At 38.2% G+C, this 15419-nt stretch overlaps 1 protein-coding gene across 1 annotated transcript in view; it reads left to right on the top strand.

Annotated features, from left to right (window-relative positions):
* Nucleotides 1-3203: 3203 nt before the first annotated feature.
* MMS22L (MMS22 like, DNA repair protein) overlaps nt 3204-15419 on the top strand; it is a 143451-nt gene continuing 131235 nt past the window's right edge. The window contains exons 1-5 of the mRNA XM_007467195.1: nt 3204-3444; nt 4506-4631; nt 9039-9088; nt 14459-14546; nt 14642-14819. Of these exons, the coding sequence (XP_007467257.1) occupies nt 3281-3444; nt 4506-4631; nt 9039-9088; nt 14459-14546; nt 14642-14819 (606 nt within the window). The 5' untranslated portion in view covers nt 3204-3280. The remainder of the gene's footprint in view (nt 3445-4505; nt 4632-9038; nt 9089-14458; nt 14547-14641; nt 14820-15419) is intronic.

Below are 15419 nucleotides of genomic sequence, written 5' to 3'. Positions count from 1 at the left end.
GAGGTTTGGGTATAGGTATACCTTGGAGATATTGTGGGTTTTGTTCCAGACCACCACAATAAAGCAAATATCACAATAAAGTGAGTCACACAAATTTTTTGGTTTCCCAGTGTATATAAAAGTTATGTTTACACTATATTGTAGTCTATTAAGTGTGTAATAACACTAAGTCTAAAAAAGGTATATACCTTAATTAAAAAATACTTTAATGCTAAAAAATGCTAACCATCATCTAAGCCTTCAGCAAGTTATAATCTTTTTGCTGGTGGATGGTCTTGCCTCAGTGTTGATGGCCACTGACTGATTAGGGTGGTGGTTTCTGAAGCCTGGGGTAGGTGTGGCAATTTCTTAAAAGAAGACAAAAATGAAGTTTGCCACATTGATTGACTCACGAATGATTTCTCTGTGGCATGGAAGGCTGTTTGATAGCATTTTACCCACAGTAGAATGTCTTTCAAAATTGAAGTCAACCCTCTCAAACCCTGTTGCTGCTTTATCAGCTAAGTTTAAGTAATATTCTAAATCCCTTGTTGTCATTTCAACAATTAAGTTCGCTTTCTTACATGGGCCTGGTTAGTGGTACCCCAAAATAATTATAACAGTATCATCAAAGATCACTGATCACAGATCACTATAATAAATATAATAATGAAAAAGTTTGAAATATTGTCATAATTACCAAAATGTGACACAGAGACATGAAGTGAGCAAATGCTGGAGAAACAGTGCCAATAGACTTCTTAGACACAGGGTTACCACAAATCTTCAATTTGTAAAAACACAGTTATCTGGGCAGCACAATAAAGCAAACCACAATAAAATGAGGTTTGCCTGTACTGAATCCTAGTAGCTCCTTTCTGTTGGGTTCAGGTTGACGCTGACTATGCTCCTCCGTTAAGGTACCATAGGTGGCTACCAGGTAGGTGGCTGTCTCCTACAGCAGTTAAGTCTCCCTGGGCCCTGGCAATCCCTTTTCCCCTTACCCCTTAGGCCTAAAAGTAATAATCACTCTGATTATTTCTGGGTGCTTCACCATCACTTTTTGTTTTCTGGTAATACCATCCACAACTTTGTAAACTGCCCTTTCATTAAGCAACTTTCAATCACCTCTCCTAAGCATGCCATCTATTATGTGATGGAGATTCTCTCTTTTTTTTTTTTTGGAAAAATTCTTACTGATATAATATGTATGATAGTACTAGCTTAAGTTATTTCAGAGAATTTATTTAGTTCTTCCCACTCCACTCACTGGTTTAACCAAATTGATCACCCAACATCAGTCACTTGAAAAAGGAAAAAGGGGTCTATTTGAATTTTGAATAGAGGAAGGAGTAACAATGACTATCTGTTGACCCAGGTCTCCTAAACTCAGTGTCACAGCCCAGTATTCTCATACCTAGGCACTATTTTCTAGAGATTGTCATAGATGACACTATGTGTCATGCTAGAGACACCACATGAACCATTAATGAGTTGCATTGATTCCCAACAAAGCATCAAGTCTCACGGTATACAGGCTGAGCATAAGAGACAGAGCACCCAACACAGGGTCCCTAGGTTGTAGTCGGAATAGAGATCATATTGTTTTTCCCCATCTCATCCTATTTGTCAGAAATTATGCGGTATTTGGTTTGAATAAAGGAAAGTTTTGATAGGTTCTCTGTGCAATAATTAAACCTAGGACAAACTGGGAGAAATGGGCGACAGGGAATACTCTAATTATAGCAGGACATTTAAATGAGACATTCTCATGTTTTTCTTGGAACTTAAGACAGCTGAAATGTGTTATCTGACTTAGACTGGAAAGTCTTCTGACGAATAGAATTAAATAACACTTTAAAAAGATAAAAATGGGAATTCCCTGGTGGTCCAGTGATTAGGACTCTGTGCTTCCACTGCAGGGGGGGGGGGCAGTTGGATCCCTGGTGGGAGAACTAAGATCTCCACAAGCCCCACGGTCCAAAAAAAAAAAAAAAAAAGACAAAAATGCCTTAAGTGTACTCTTTACAAACACGTCCAAGTTTAAGCAACTTAAACCTATCCAGATATATCATTAAAAAAAACTTTTAATACGGAAAACAAGTATCACGTGACCTACTCAGTGTTTCCACACACAGGATTAACCTCATTTTTGCACTTGCCTTGCCTTGCCCACAATTCATGAACAACAGGCATCCTCCACCTCAACAAAAGAGCTGCTGGGACTAGGGCAGGAAGAAGACGGGACGGCGCGGCCCTCAAACACCCGCCTGCGACTCACTTCAGCAGAGGTCTTTTGCCAAACTCGGCCGGACGACAACCCCGCGGTCCCTAAACCTTGCTCACCTTAGCCTCAGTTTCCTTTCTCGGTGAGGCCCAGCCTTTCGGCCCAAAGTACCAATTAAATCTACTGAAGGAAAGGGAAAAAAAAAAAAAAAAAAAACAGAAAGAAAAAAAGGCAAAACGCCGAACAGACTCCTTGACTGGAAGAATCTCGCGAGAACTTACGGAGCTCTGGGTGTTCCCGCGGAGACCTCGCGAGCGGACCTCCGGGGGGCGGGCTGCCCCGTGGCCCCGCCCTTTCTGAGCGCGGGCGCGCCTTGGCGGGAATTTCGCCTTTTTGGGATTTAGACCACACGGACTAGTTGGCTCTGGTCGGGACCGCCAGGGTGGATCGTTGGGACTGAAAGTGTGAGCAGGTACGACGTACACCAAACCAGGGGCGCCCCGGGGCGCAGGACACCGGCTCCCCTCGCCCTTGCCCGGCCCGCGCGGATCGCTGCCTTGTGCGGACCAGGCGGGGTTTGCCCCCGGCCGGGAGAAGTCGGGGTTTGCGCCGGGCCCTACTGATCCTCGCCTGCAGTCTGCGAGGCAGCTTGCAGTTCCAGACACTGCAGGGAAACTGGCTCAGTGCGTTTTAGTAACGTAGCGGAGGACGCAGATCAAGGCGGGCACTGGAAGTGCAGCTAGATCTGTCCTGCTAACATTTTTTTCTTCTTTACCCTGCCCTGGGCTGCAGGGTCTGACGTAGAGGGGATTTTAAGTTACTGCCACAGCCGGTCGGGGATGCATTCTAAGTTCTGACAGCCTTGATCTGGGGGAGTCCGTGGGGGGAGAGTTGTTGAGGATTTGGCGTTTCGTTTTTTTCCTTTGTGCGGGGTGGTGGCGGCTTTTGGGGAACTTTCTGAGGTCACCCCCATTGTCTCGGCCCTCCCCACCTACAGGAATCTCATCACAACTTCTTTGGAGCCCTTAATGATAATCATAATGAACCCCAAACATTTCAGGACATGAAGTAAACATGGATAACTGTCCCGCTGCGTCGACGTTCCTGACCGACAGCTTGGAGCTGGAGCTGCAGACAGAATGGTGTAAACCCCCCTGCTTTTCGTGTGATTTTGACAACAGAGGAGGAGGAAAACATTTTTCTGGAGAGTCCTACCTTTCCAGCGGAGCTCTTAAGCGGTAGGTAAAAAGTCGGAAACTTTGTTTTTCCCTATTCAGATTTTTTATCAGTCTGTTTAGGAATGTTATTTAATTATGACTTAAGTCCATTAAACTTTAATGTTCATCAGGCAATGTTCTTGTAAATCGGCTTAGTATATCACACAGATGCAAGCTATTAGCTCTGTTGGTTTCCTGGTTAGAGCACACCTGAAAGATTTTTGCAAGGAGAACTTTCTCGTTACCTGATGTTCTTTGACCTCACTGCTGCCTCAGCTTTGGAGTAAGGAGCCGGGCACTAATTTACTTGAATTCTGAACTACCTGGGCTTTTTGAAGTCCCATTTCCTTCTAAAACATGAGATAATATTCTGAAGCATCTCAATAATTAAGACATGCACATTTTTTGTTGCCCCAGTGTCTTCTCACTCTGTATATTTAAACATATAGAAATCTTATAGACTTATTTTTTTTTAAACTTTCTAATAAATGCTCCAGATTGTGTAAGTTCACAGGAATGTTATCTTCAAAGCTCTTGTCTTGGACATGTGTATACACATATTGCAGTAAAACTGCTGTTGCTGAAATATTTTGGAAATACCTGCTGAGGCAATTTCAGTCAGAAAGGAAACCATTTTTGTTGATTATTATAGTTGTACCTTCTTTGAGACCTTAAACGATATTATTCAACTTGATTATGCCCTTCTTTAGACATGGCTCAGAATACCTTTTAACTGTCTTAAAAATTAAATGTCCCCTCAAAGGGTGAAATTCTACAACTGAAGACCACAGTTGAAGACAGGTGAAAGTATGTTCCCTAGACCCCTTTCCACATTTTTCCCTCAAATTATATTGCTCTTTAGTTAAACTTTTTTTCTTTTATCACAGTATAGGGTTGAATTCTTAATACAGTCCAGTTGTACTATTACTGAGATATAAGGTACCAGGGCACTTCCTTACTTTATAACATCATTGTTGATATGTCATGTGTAACATGGATTCATATAATGTCAAAAAGAAACTCATGCTATAGTATGGGATATAGCATACTTTTTATGAGATTAAATCAGAGTTTCATTTCAGACTGATTTTGAATCTTGATCCTTTACCAACTAATTTTGAAGAGGATACAGTGGAAATATTTGGCATTCAGTGGGTTACTGAAACAGCATTAGTGAATTCATCTAGAGTTCTCTTTCATCTCTTGAGGTATGTTTTGTCTTTTATTTTAAAACTGCCATTGAGTGTAGATGCTTTTCAGTTTTAAGTTACATTGCTGGGTAGTTTCTAATACTGATATTACAAAAGCACCTGTAGAATTGTGATTGCTGCTTACTTGATTATCTTATCAGTACCAACAATTAAGCAATAATGTTTGATGGAGTAATGGTTTTAATGAGTTCTTTTTTAGTGATTTTCAGAATTTTTATTCTTCTGTATTTGACATCATATATTGAAGACAAATATTTTAGGCTTTGAACTATACCATAATTTTGGAAGAAAAATAAAATCTAGTTGCTTAATAGTTATAATATTTCAGTAATCTTTAGAGAATGAACTCAGACTTCCCAATATATTTTTCAGACTATAATAGAATATGTAATAGAAATATGATTAACCTGGACAGCATTAAAAATATTTTTAATAAAACTTTTCAAACATACACAGATGTATGTAGAGAGAATAGTATAACGAACCTCCATATACCCTCCCTCAGTTACGATAAACATCAAGGGTTTATCACATTTCCTTCATCTGTCCTTATCCCTCTACTCTTGGCTTAAGTGTTTGTTAAGCAAATTCCAGGCATCATGTCATCTCACCCTTAATTACGTCAGTATGTATCTCTTAAAAATATGAACTTATTTTTTAAACATAAACATTACCTCATAATCACAATTAACGAAATTGAAATAATAATTCATTATTATTTAAAACCCACTCCATAATTCAGATTTTAGATTTGGAGTCACTTATTAAAGGCAAATTATTAGCCCAAAATACATTAAGAATGTATACATGGGGGCTTCCCTGGTGGCGCAGTGGCCCGCAGATTTCGCGACCTTCCTCGAATAAATTAAAAAATTAAAAAAAATTAAAAAAATAACAACAAGAACAAAAAAATGCATATAATATATGCTTATCAGATTAACTCTTCTATTCCATTCTCACTAGGGATAGAAAACAGTTCCACAATTTTGTGGTGAATTTTAATATGTTGTATGTTTAAATGAATAAATAAGGAATTTCCCAGGAGAATTAAATTGACAGAGAATGCAAAATGATGAAGACACAGCACTTTTTTCATTATTAAGTTATTGTTTTATTCAAATAAACAAGGTGTGGATATCAATTGTCTTAGTTTCTTATCTATTCTTTGAGAGTTTCTTTATGCTCTTTATGCTCTTTATGCTCTTTATGCTCTTTATGCTCTTTATGCTCTTTATGCTCTTTATGCTCTTTATGCTCTTTATGCTCTTTATGCTCTTTATGCTCTTTATGCTCTTTATGCTCTTTATGCTCTTTATGCTCTTTATGCTCTTTATGCTCTTTATGCTCTTTATGCTCATCAAACAGATATGACATCTACTCCCCTCTCCCCTTTTCCACAAAAGGTAGACTATTAGGTGAATTGTTTTGCAACTTGTTTTTCTTCACTTAGTAGTAGTACATTTTGGAGTTTTCTCAATCTCAGTACATTGAGATCTTTCACACTGACTTTTTATAAAACAGAGATATAGTATTCCATTGTATGGATTTACCATACTTTATTTAACTAGTCTCCTATTGATGAGCATTTGGTTGGTTTCCAGTCTTTTGCTATTAAAAACAATACTGAAATAAATTATCTGTACACATGTCATTTTCCAAGCATAAAATATATCTGTAGAATAGATTATCCAAAGTAGAATTGCTAGGTTAAAAAGTATATGCAATAATAATTAAAATAGATATATAATATGATAGATAAGGGTCCTCCACAGGGGTGCCAGTATATACTCTCATGAGAAAGGTATGAGAGTACCAGTTTCCTCACAGCCTTGCCAACATAATATGTTAATGTAAAACTTATGGATTTTTGCCAGTCTGATACATGAGAAATGATATTTCAGTGTATTTTCAATTTGTATATTTTCATAAAGTTAAAGGTCATTTGTTCTTTGTCAACTCTGTTCATCTCTTCTGCCCATTTTTCTATTGGTTCATTGAGCATTTTCTCGTTGATTTGTATAAGCATTTTAAGTATTACAGAAATGAGCTCTTTGTGATGTGAATTGTGGATATTTTCCCATTGATTATCTTTTGTTTTTGTTTTGTGGTTTAAACAAATTTTGTATGTAGTTGCAAAAAAAAAAAAAAAAAAAAAAAAAGAATGTATACATGGTAATTCTAAAATTTATATGGAACCACAAAAGATGCCAAAACAATCCTGAGAAACAAGAGCAAAGCTAAGAGACATCACACTTTCTGATTTCAAACTGTATTAGAAAGGTATAGTAAACAAATAGTATGTTATTGGCATAAAAACAGACACATAGGTGAATGCAACAGAATTGAGGGCCCAGAAAAACCCACACATATAGGGACAATTAATTTATGGAAAAGGAGCAAAGAACATACAACAAAGGGCAGTCTTCGATAAATGGTGTTGGGAAAATTGGACAGCCATAGGCAAAAGAATGAAACTAGACCACTGTCTTACATCATACACAAAAATTAACTCAAGTTGCATTAAAAGCTTGAATATAAGACCTGAAACCATAAAATGTATAGAAGAAAATATAGGCAGTAACCTCATTGACATCAGTCTTAGCAATATTTTTGTGGCTCTAAGTCCAAAAGCAAGGGAAACAAGAAAAGATAAACAAATGTGACTACATCGAACTAAAAAGGTACTCACAGCAGAGGAAACCATCATCAAAGTGAAAAGGCAACCTACTGAATGGGAGAAAATAATTTGTAAATCATATATTTGGTTAATATAAGGGGTTAATATCCAAAATATATAAAGAATTCATATAGCTCAACAGCAACAACAATAACAACAAATCTGATTAAAAAATGGGCAGAGGATCTGAACATATATTTTTCCAAAGAATACTTGAAGATTACCAACAGGCATATATGAGAAGATGTTCAACATGACCATTAAGGGAATGCAAATCAAAACCACAGTGAGATGTCACCTCACACCTATTAGAATGGCTGTTATCAAAAAGACGAGAAATAACAAACGAAGATGTGAAGAAAAGGGAATCCTCATGCCCTGTTGGTGGGAGTGTAATTGGTGCAGTCACTATGGAAAACAGTGTGGAGGTTCTTCAAAAAGTTAAGAATAGAGCTACCTGACCCAGCTATTCCACTTCTGGGTATTTATCTGAAGGGCATAGAAACACTAATTTGAAAAGATATATTCACCCCCTGTGTTCATTGCAGCATTATTTTTAACAGTCAGGATATGAAGATATGGAAACAACCTAAGTGTCCTTCAATGGATGAATGGATGAAGGAATTTTAAATATTTATATACACACACATATATACACACAGAATGGAATACCATTCAGACTTAAAAATGAGTGAAATCCTGCCATTTGCAGTAACATGGATGGACCTTGAGGGTATTATACTTAGTGAAATAAGTCAGAGAAAGACAAATACTATATGATTTTACTCATACATGGAATCTAAATAAAGTAAATGAACAAACAAAATAAAACAAAAACAAACTCTTAGTTACAGAGAATAGATCAGTGGTTACCAGAGGGGAAGGGGTTTAGTAGGTGGGTGAAAAAGGTGAAGGGAGTCAACTGTATGGTGATGGATAGTAATTAGACTTGTGGTGGTGATCATGTTGTAGTGTACACAGATGTGGAATTATAGTGCTGTATACTTGAAACTTATATAATTAGAAGAAGAATGTATACATGGTACATTTAAATGAAAATGGAAAGTTGGCGGGATTTCTCCTCTCACCCTCATCCCATGGAACCTGTGCCATATTATGTGTTTTACTGGGAAAATAGGCTGTATGAGTGATTCTATATAATCCTAAACATTATAGAATGAGTTGAGTCTTACCCAGGACATAGGTTATGAATGTGGCTCAATCTTTAAGGAGCTGAAAGGCAACTAGGAAGAATGACAAGAGAAGATTATTCTCAGAAATTAAGGTGGAACATCGTAAGTTAAAACTTCCCCTGATTAGTCTACATTACATATTCTATTCCTCTTCAGAACTCCTATTGTGTAACTATATGATACAATTTAACATTTCATTATACAACTGTTAACCTAGGATGTTTTATATAACCATCTTAAACTTCTTAAAGATATAAACAGTATCTTCTTGATGGGGAAATCTGTGATATTTTATATAATTTTTGAGATAAATGTAGCTGTTAGTAGATCTTTTTGGGAGGTCAAAGACATGTTTTATTTTCTCTCAGAGTCTTTACTACCTGAAGCTGACAGTAATAAACATTCATGAAGTGTTAAACATTATTCACGAATGAGAGGCATTAAAGCTGTGTAAAAGATTTGGAAATACTGTGTAATTGTTGCATGCTTTAAACTATTCTAAAACTAATTCTCACCTTACATTTTTAAAATTAGGCAACAGCTCTACAACTTGGAAACCTTATTACAGGCCAACTGTGATTTTGGTAAGTTTTAAGTATGTTTAATGGCAAAAAGAAATGGTGCTCCCTTACAGTGAATTGTACATGGGTCTATGATGTGTCATTGGGCTATCATAATAACATGAAGGAAGTGATAGTTCAGAAGTTCAGGATGCAGTTATATTTAGTGTTCAGAAAAAGTATGACACTTAAATTTTGTTTGTAGATGAAATTTATAGTATTTTTCCAAATCTGCAAGTAAAATTAAGGCTAAACATCTTTGAAGTGAATTAGTAACTTGCTTTGGGGGTGGGGAGTGGTCTGGAGAACTTAGAGAAATAGAAAGTGCTGGACCTCATGCTGTCTTTCTTGTTTTTCTGCTTTCTCTTTTTTAAATTTTTAATTTTATTTATTCTTATTTTTGGCTGCATTTGGTCTTTGTAGCTGCGCGCGGGCTTTCTCTAGTTGCAGTGAGCGGGAGCTACTCTTTGTTGCAATGTGCAGGCTTCTCATTGCAGAGGCTTCTTGTGGAGCACGGGCTCTAGGTGCCCGGGCTTCAGTACTTGTGGTACTTGGACTCCGTAGTTGTGGCTTGCGGGCTCTAGAGTGCAGGCTCAGTAGTTGTGGCACACGGCCCTAGTTGCTCCACGGCATGTATGATCCTCCCGGACCAGGGCTTGAACCTGTGTTCCCTGCATCGGCAGGCGGATTCTTAACCACTGTGCCACCAGGGAAGTCCCTGTTTGTTTTTAACATTTAATGGATTACTGATTTGTGGGGGAATTGGTATAGTTAAAGTAGTGAAGGGAATTGAAGGGCAGTGTGTTTTAGTTCAGGCTAGCTGCTTCTCCTTTCTAACAGTTCTGGTACAGTGTAGTATTTAGAATCATGACTCTGTGGTCAGCCTGGGTTCTAACCCTGCTAATTGTGGGTCTCACACTACATAATAGTTCCCACCATTGAGTTCTTGTGAGGACTCAATGACATTTAATGTGTGTTAGGTGCTTAGCCTAGTATCTGTTATTAGTGATGCCCAGCAACGAAAGATCACTTGGAACCCACCTTTGAAGGGTTTATTAGCTTAGGAAGCAAGGGGGAGATATACATCATAAGGAACAGTTGGGGCTTCTCAGTAAGAGGAAGTAGGGAGGGGCTTTTGACAGGGTATGCGCTTGCGCTGGCTGATTTGGGGTAGAGTTTAAGGGGGCTATGGCTTTATTCTGGATTTGATGCTGTTAAGAGGCAGGAGGAATTTGATGACTAAGTTAATTTTTAATTTTTCTCCAGAAGGTGGGGCACACGGAAGGAGGCAAGGGAAGATTCTAATTTGTAATGAAGCAATAGTCATTTTAGCTGGAAGAGGAGGGTAGTCTGTTTCTGTATTTTGTTTGTTTTTGTGTGGTTGTGTAGTGCCTTGTTTCTGTGTCAGACATGATTACAGAGAGGTTTTGTGTTTTTCTTGTTTCACCATAATCATGGAGTGATCTTGTGTGATTATTTTTGATATTGTATGACAACTGTTTAATTTCAGTAGGGAACATCGTGGCCTAATTGTTATCAGCTGTCAGGGCTGTTTTATTTGTTTTGTTAGTTTGTCCTCAGTAAATGTTGGGTATTACTGTTTCATTATCACCTGGGTCCCTGCTTCATGCCAGGTACTGTGCAAGGTGCTGATGAATCAAAGAGGAAAATTATGCTGCTGAAGAGTTTGCAGTTGAGTAAGAGATAAACAAGCATAGTCAGCATGGTAAATGGAAGAGTGTAGTAACAGAGGCATGCAAAAGCTGCTACAGGAGCCAAGGGCTTTATCCGTTTATGTGCCCATCACTGAGTGATGGCAGATCTGGGTCTTCAAGGATGAGGAAGAATTAGCCAGGCAAAAGATTTTGGAGAAGTTTTGGGGATAGGATGAGTTCCAGGTAGAAACAACTGTATAGACAAAGACATTGAGGTATATAAAAACATAAAAGTTCAGGGAGCAGGTAGTAAGTAATAATTACGTATGGTTGGACTCAAGTGTGTGTGAGTGGTTAATTTTTGGAAGGGATGCAATCATAGGTGTCTTTGTAAGCAATGCCAAAGACCCAGAATTTTATTTTGAAACTCCTGGGGAGTGTCTATAAGATTGTAGTGGAAACAGCAAAAATACCTTTACTATATAGAGTGACTTAATTAAATTGGGTTTGTGGAAGGTATTTATTGAGCAAGATTATTCTTTGAAAAGCACTTACTGACCTAAAATTACTACAATGGACTATTTGTTGAAATGGTTACTTGTTACACTGACATTCTGGCTGGTGTTATTACTTAAAAAACTTACTGACAGATTTGTTGGGCAGGTTAGCAGTATTAAAGACTATCCCTGCATAAGCTTACTCCTGCCATGCAGCTGTGTCAGGGCTTTGTTAATAAACTCATGTAAACCCTTGGCCCTCAACCCTCCCCAGAAAGCCCTTATGTAGGATCACTTACTGAAGTGCATATGGTTCTTGTTCTCCTGTTGATTTTACTCCCTGGATTGCTTTCCTGTTGAGGCAGAATAGCATACATAATGTTATTTTTTACTGATACCTGTTATTAAATATAGCTGTTGATGTTACCCCTTTTTCAGATATTGTATTTTTTTTGTCCCTAGGCATTTCGTTTGGATTTTTTTTTATGCCTTCCACTGTTTTTAGCTTCATTGACTGCAGATTCTTTCATCATTGTCATTTCTGGGTCTGTTTGTATTGGTTGATTTTTCTTCTAGTTTTATGATATATTTTTCTGCTCTTTTGAACATCTAGTAATTTTTTATTGTGTGATGGACATTATAGATTTTACATTGCTGCTTTCTGAATTTTCTTGTATTCCTAAAACTAGTGTTGAATTTTGTTCTGGCTTACTGTTGAGTACTTGTAATCCATGGGATCTTTTTGAGGCTTGTTGTATATTTTGTTAGGACTTTTAAAAAGTAACCTTTAGTCTAATGTTAATTTAGCTCTAGTAAGGCTTCTGAGGATTCTTTGTGGTGTTTTTTTTTTTTTTTTTTCATTCTTGGTGGTGGGAACTTGAACTGAGTAAGTTTTGTTGGGAATTGTTTTCTGGTATTTTTCTCTGGCCTACAGATCAGTACTTAGTCAAAGACTCAAAGGGGACCCAGTGAGGCATCTAAACAAAGAGAGAATATACAAACATTATTTTTTTTTTTTTTTTTTTTTTGAGGTATGTGGGCCTCTCACTGTTGTGGCCTCTCCTGTTGCGGAGCACAGGCTCCAGACGCGCAGACTCAGCAGCCATGGCTCACGGGCCTAGCCACTTCATGGCATGTGGGATCTTCCCGGACTGGGGCATGAACCCGTGTCCCCTGCATCGGGAGGCGGACTCTCAACCACTGTGTCACCAGGGAAGCCCTAGGGCTCTTTATTTTGTGTAGCTTTCTTTCTTCTTTGGTACTTTTACCCTGCAAATTTAGACTACCCTAAACTCAGATCTCATGTCTCTTTGACTCAGTGATTTGGGCTCTGAATTCTCTCTCCCTGTGCTGCAGCCTATAAACTGTCTCTAGGTGGGAAGCTGGTGCAATCTTAGGACTTCTCTCTGGGATAGCAGTCTTGTGTTGCCTTTGTCCAATGCCTGAAAATTATTTTACTTTTTTTGGTTTTCTAGTTTAAGGTGGGAGCTGGGTAATTCTGATTCCTTTTACTCCATCGTGGCTGGATGCAGCAGTTCACAGCAGTTTTTTTTTTTTTTAATTAATTTGTTTATTTTTGTCTGCATTGGGTCTTTGTTGCTGCACGTGGGCTTTCTTTAGTTGTGGTGAGCAGGGGTTACTCTTCATTGTGGTGCGTGGGCTTCTCATTGTGGTGGCTTCTCTTGTGGCGGAGCATGGGCTCTAGGTGCTCGGGCTTCAGTAGTTGTGGCCTCTGGGCGCAGGCTCAGTAGTTGTGGTGCATGGGCTTAGTTACTCCACGGCATGTGGGATCTTCCCAGACCAGGACTCAAATCCGTGTCCCCTGCATTGGCAGGCAGATTCTGAAGCACTGCGCCAAACCACTGCATCACCAGGGAAGCCCACAGCAGTTGTTTTTAAGAGAGTGCTTCCTTTACGGGCTGAGAATTGTGACACTGGGGGATCATATGACTTTTGTAAGCGAAGTATAATTAAGCTATAAAAGTGCACTGCACTGTTTGGTATGTAGATATATGGACAGTATCTTTATGCTTATGCTCCTGTTTTGCCAAAATAGTGTCCACATTTGCTCATTTGAATACAAATTTCAAAATAAATTTTGCCTTATGTTTAATATGGGTGATAATTTGTTGCCTATAGTAAGTTTTTTCCCCCCTTCTCCTGCCTCTCCTTTACCAGCTCCTCCTCCCTCAGGTTTACTACGAATAATCAGTCTCCTCAGGTCTCAGTTTGAGTCTGCTCTCTGTACATCTTTTCCTACATGTACAATCTCATCAGTTCCTTTATTTCTAAATGATAACTCCAAAAGGTTTACCTACATTCCAGACCTCTCCTTTGCACTCCAGGCCTTGCATGTCAAACTGCCTGACATCTGTCCTTGGATTGCTTAGATAGTGCAAAGAGTACATCTGTTATGTCTTCCAAAACCAGTTCACACTGCCCATGTTTTCTCCACTCATTACATGGTGCTAACAGTTGCCTATATCTCATTCTTGATTCTTTCATTTCCTTTAAACTCATATCATCCATTGGATTCCCAGTAGGTTTATGACCAAAATATACCTTCAGCCTATCCATTTTCCTATGATCTCATGAATTACTGCTATAGGGCTCTTAACACATCCTCCTTTGCCCCTCTATAATCTGTGTACAAAATCTGCTTTAAATGTATATCAATTCCTGTTCCTCCTAGATCAAAACCCAATGAAAGGCCATCTACTGTATTTCAATGAAATCAAAACTCCTTATAATGACTTGTAAGGCCCCAAATGACTTATTCCTATCTCTCTCAACCCATGCCATCTTTCCCTCACTTCAACATTTAAAACAGCAAAAATTAGCAAAAATTATCTGGGTGGTTACTATGTGCAAAACACTCAGAACCACTCTAGGGCAAATGAGTAAACCAGAAAACAAAAGCAGAGAAAACATGATGAGAATTATAGGTAAGTGAGGAAGAAAGAAGACTGGCAGCATGTGACATCACTGAAGCCAGGTGTAGTGAATGCTCCTATAAGGGCAAGTTAATTGAGCACAAGTGGTGCCCATTAGATTGGACAACATGATTTCACTGGTGACCTTACTAAGAGCAGTATGGGGGGGTGGGGGATGGTAAGCACCATATAGGAGTCAGTTGAAAAAATGAAAAGCTAGAGAATTGCTACTTATATGGCTCACAATTTTTTTTGTCACTGCCCACTGATTATTTAAACAATGATTAACATTATCTATTTTGGTTTTAGGGAAGATATCAACCCTACATTGCAAAGCAGCCAATATTAGGCAGCAGTGCATAACATTTCTTCATTATGTTAAAGTCTTCATTTTCAGGTAGGCTGTCAGATGAGTAATATGAATAATGCATGAATTTCTGAGTGCAAATTTATCCAGACTCTAATTGCTTATTGTATCTCATCGTGTTTTAGGTCCCTGCAAGTACAAAATGCTCAAAGTCATGGTCCTGTCCATCCCTACCAGACTTTGGAGGCACAACTTCCCTCAGTGTTGATTGATGAGCTTCATGGATTACTCTTGTATATAGGACACCTATCAGAACTTCCCGTTATTAATACAGGAGCATTTGTAAATCAAAACCAGACTAAGGTTTGTTTTGTTTCATTTAATGTTTAAAGTATCAGGTATTTTTTCCTCCCCACATGGACTATTCATTCAAGAATGAGGGAAATTAGTCAAGAGTGTAGTTCTTGGACCAGACTGCCTGAGTTGAAATACTGGCTCCTCCTTTTATTAATTATGTGCCATCAGGCAAATAACACCTCTTGCTTCAGCCTTTCCATCTGTGTAATTGGTTTAGCTTCCTAGAGTTATTGGGAGAATTGAATAATTAAAATGCATAAAGTGCTTAGATGTAGTTTACGTTGAATCAGTGATAACTATTTTTCTTCCAGTTGTAACAATGCAAATGTTTAAAAGTTTCAAAGTAAATCAAATGTTTGTTTTCTAAAATTTGTATCCTCTTTCCCACTGATAAAAGTTTGGGCAAACACTATTTTATATTATAGTAAGATTCAAGAAGATCATCTTTAAAAAGTTATGCTTTCAAAACCACATCATTATGTCTGTTCTGGCTTTTGAGATATTTTCAGAATATGATTAAGATTGTTTTAACTGTGCCCCCCTTTTTTTTCCTACCTGTGATGATCAGTCTCACTGGTTTGGTTTTTTTTTTTTTTTTTTTTTTCT

The sequence above is a fragment of the Lipotes vexillifer genome, unplaced genomic scaffold (genome assembly GCF_000442215.2).
Source record: "Lipotes vexillifer unplaced genomic scaffold, Lipotes_vexillifer_v1.1 scaffold185, whole genome shotgun sequence".
NCBI lineage: Eukaryota > Metazoa > Chordata > Mammalia > Artiodactyla > Lipotidae > Lipotes > Lipotes vexillifer.
The sequence above is the reverse complement of the archived record's forward strand: the minus strand, read 5'-3'. Positions and strand labels throughout refer to the sequence as shown.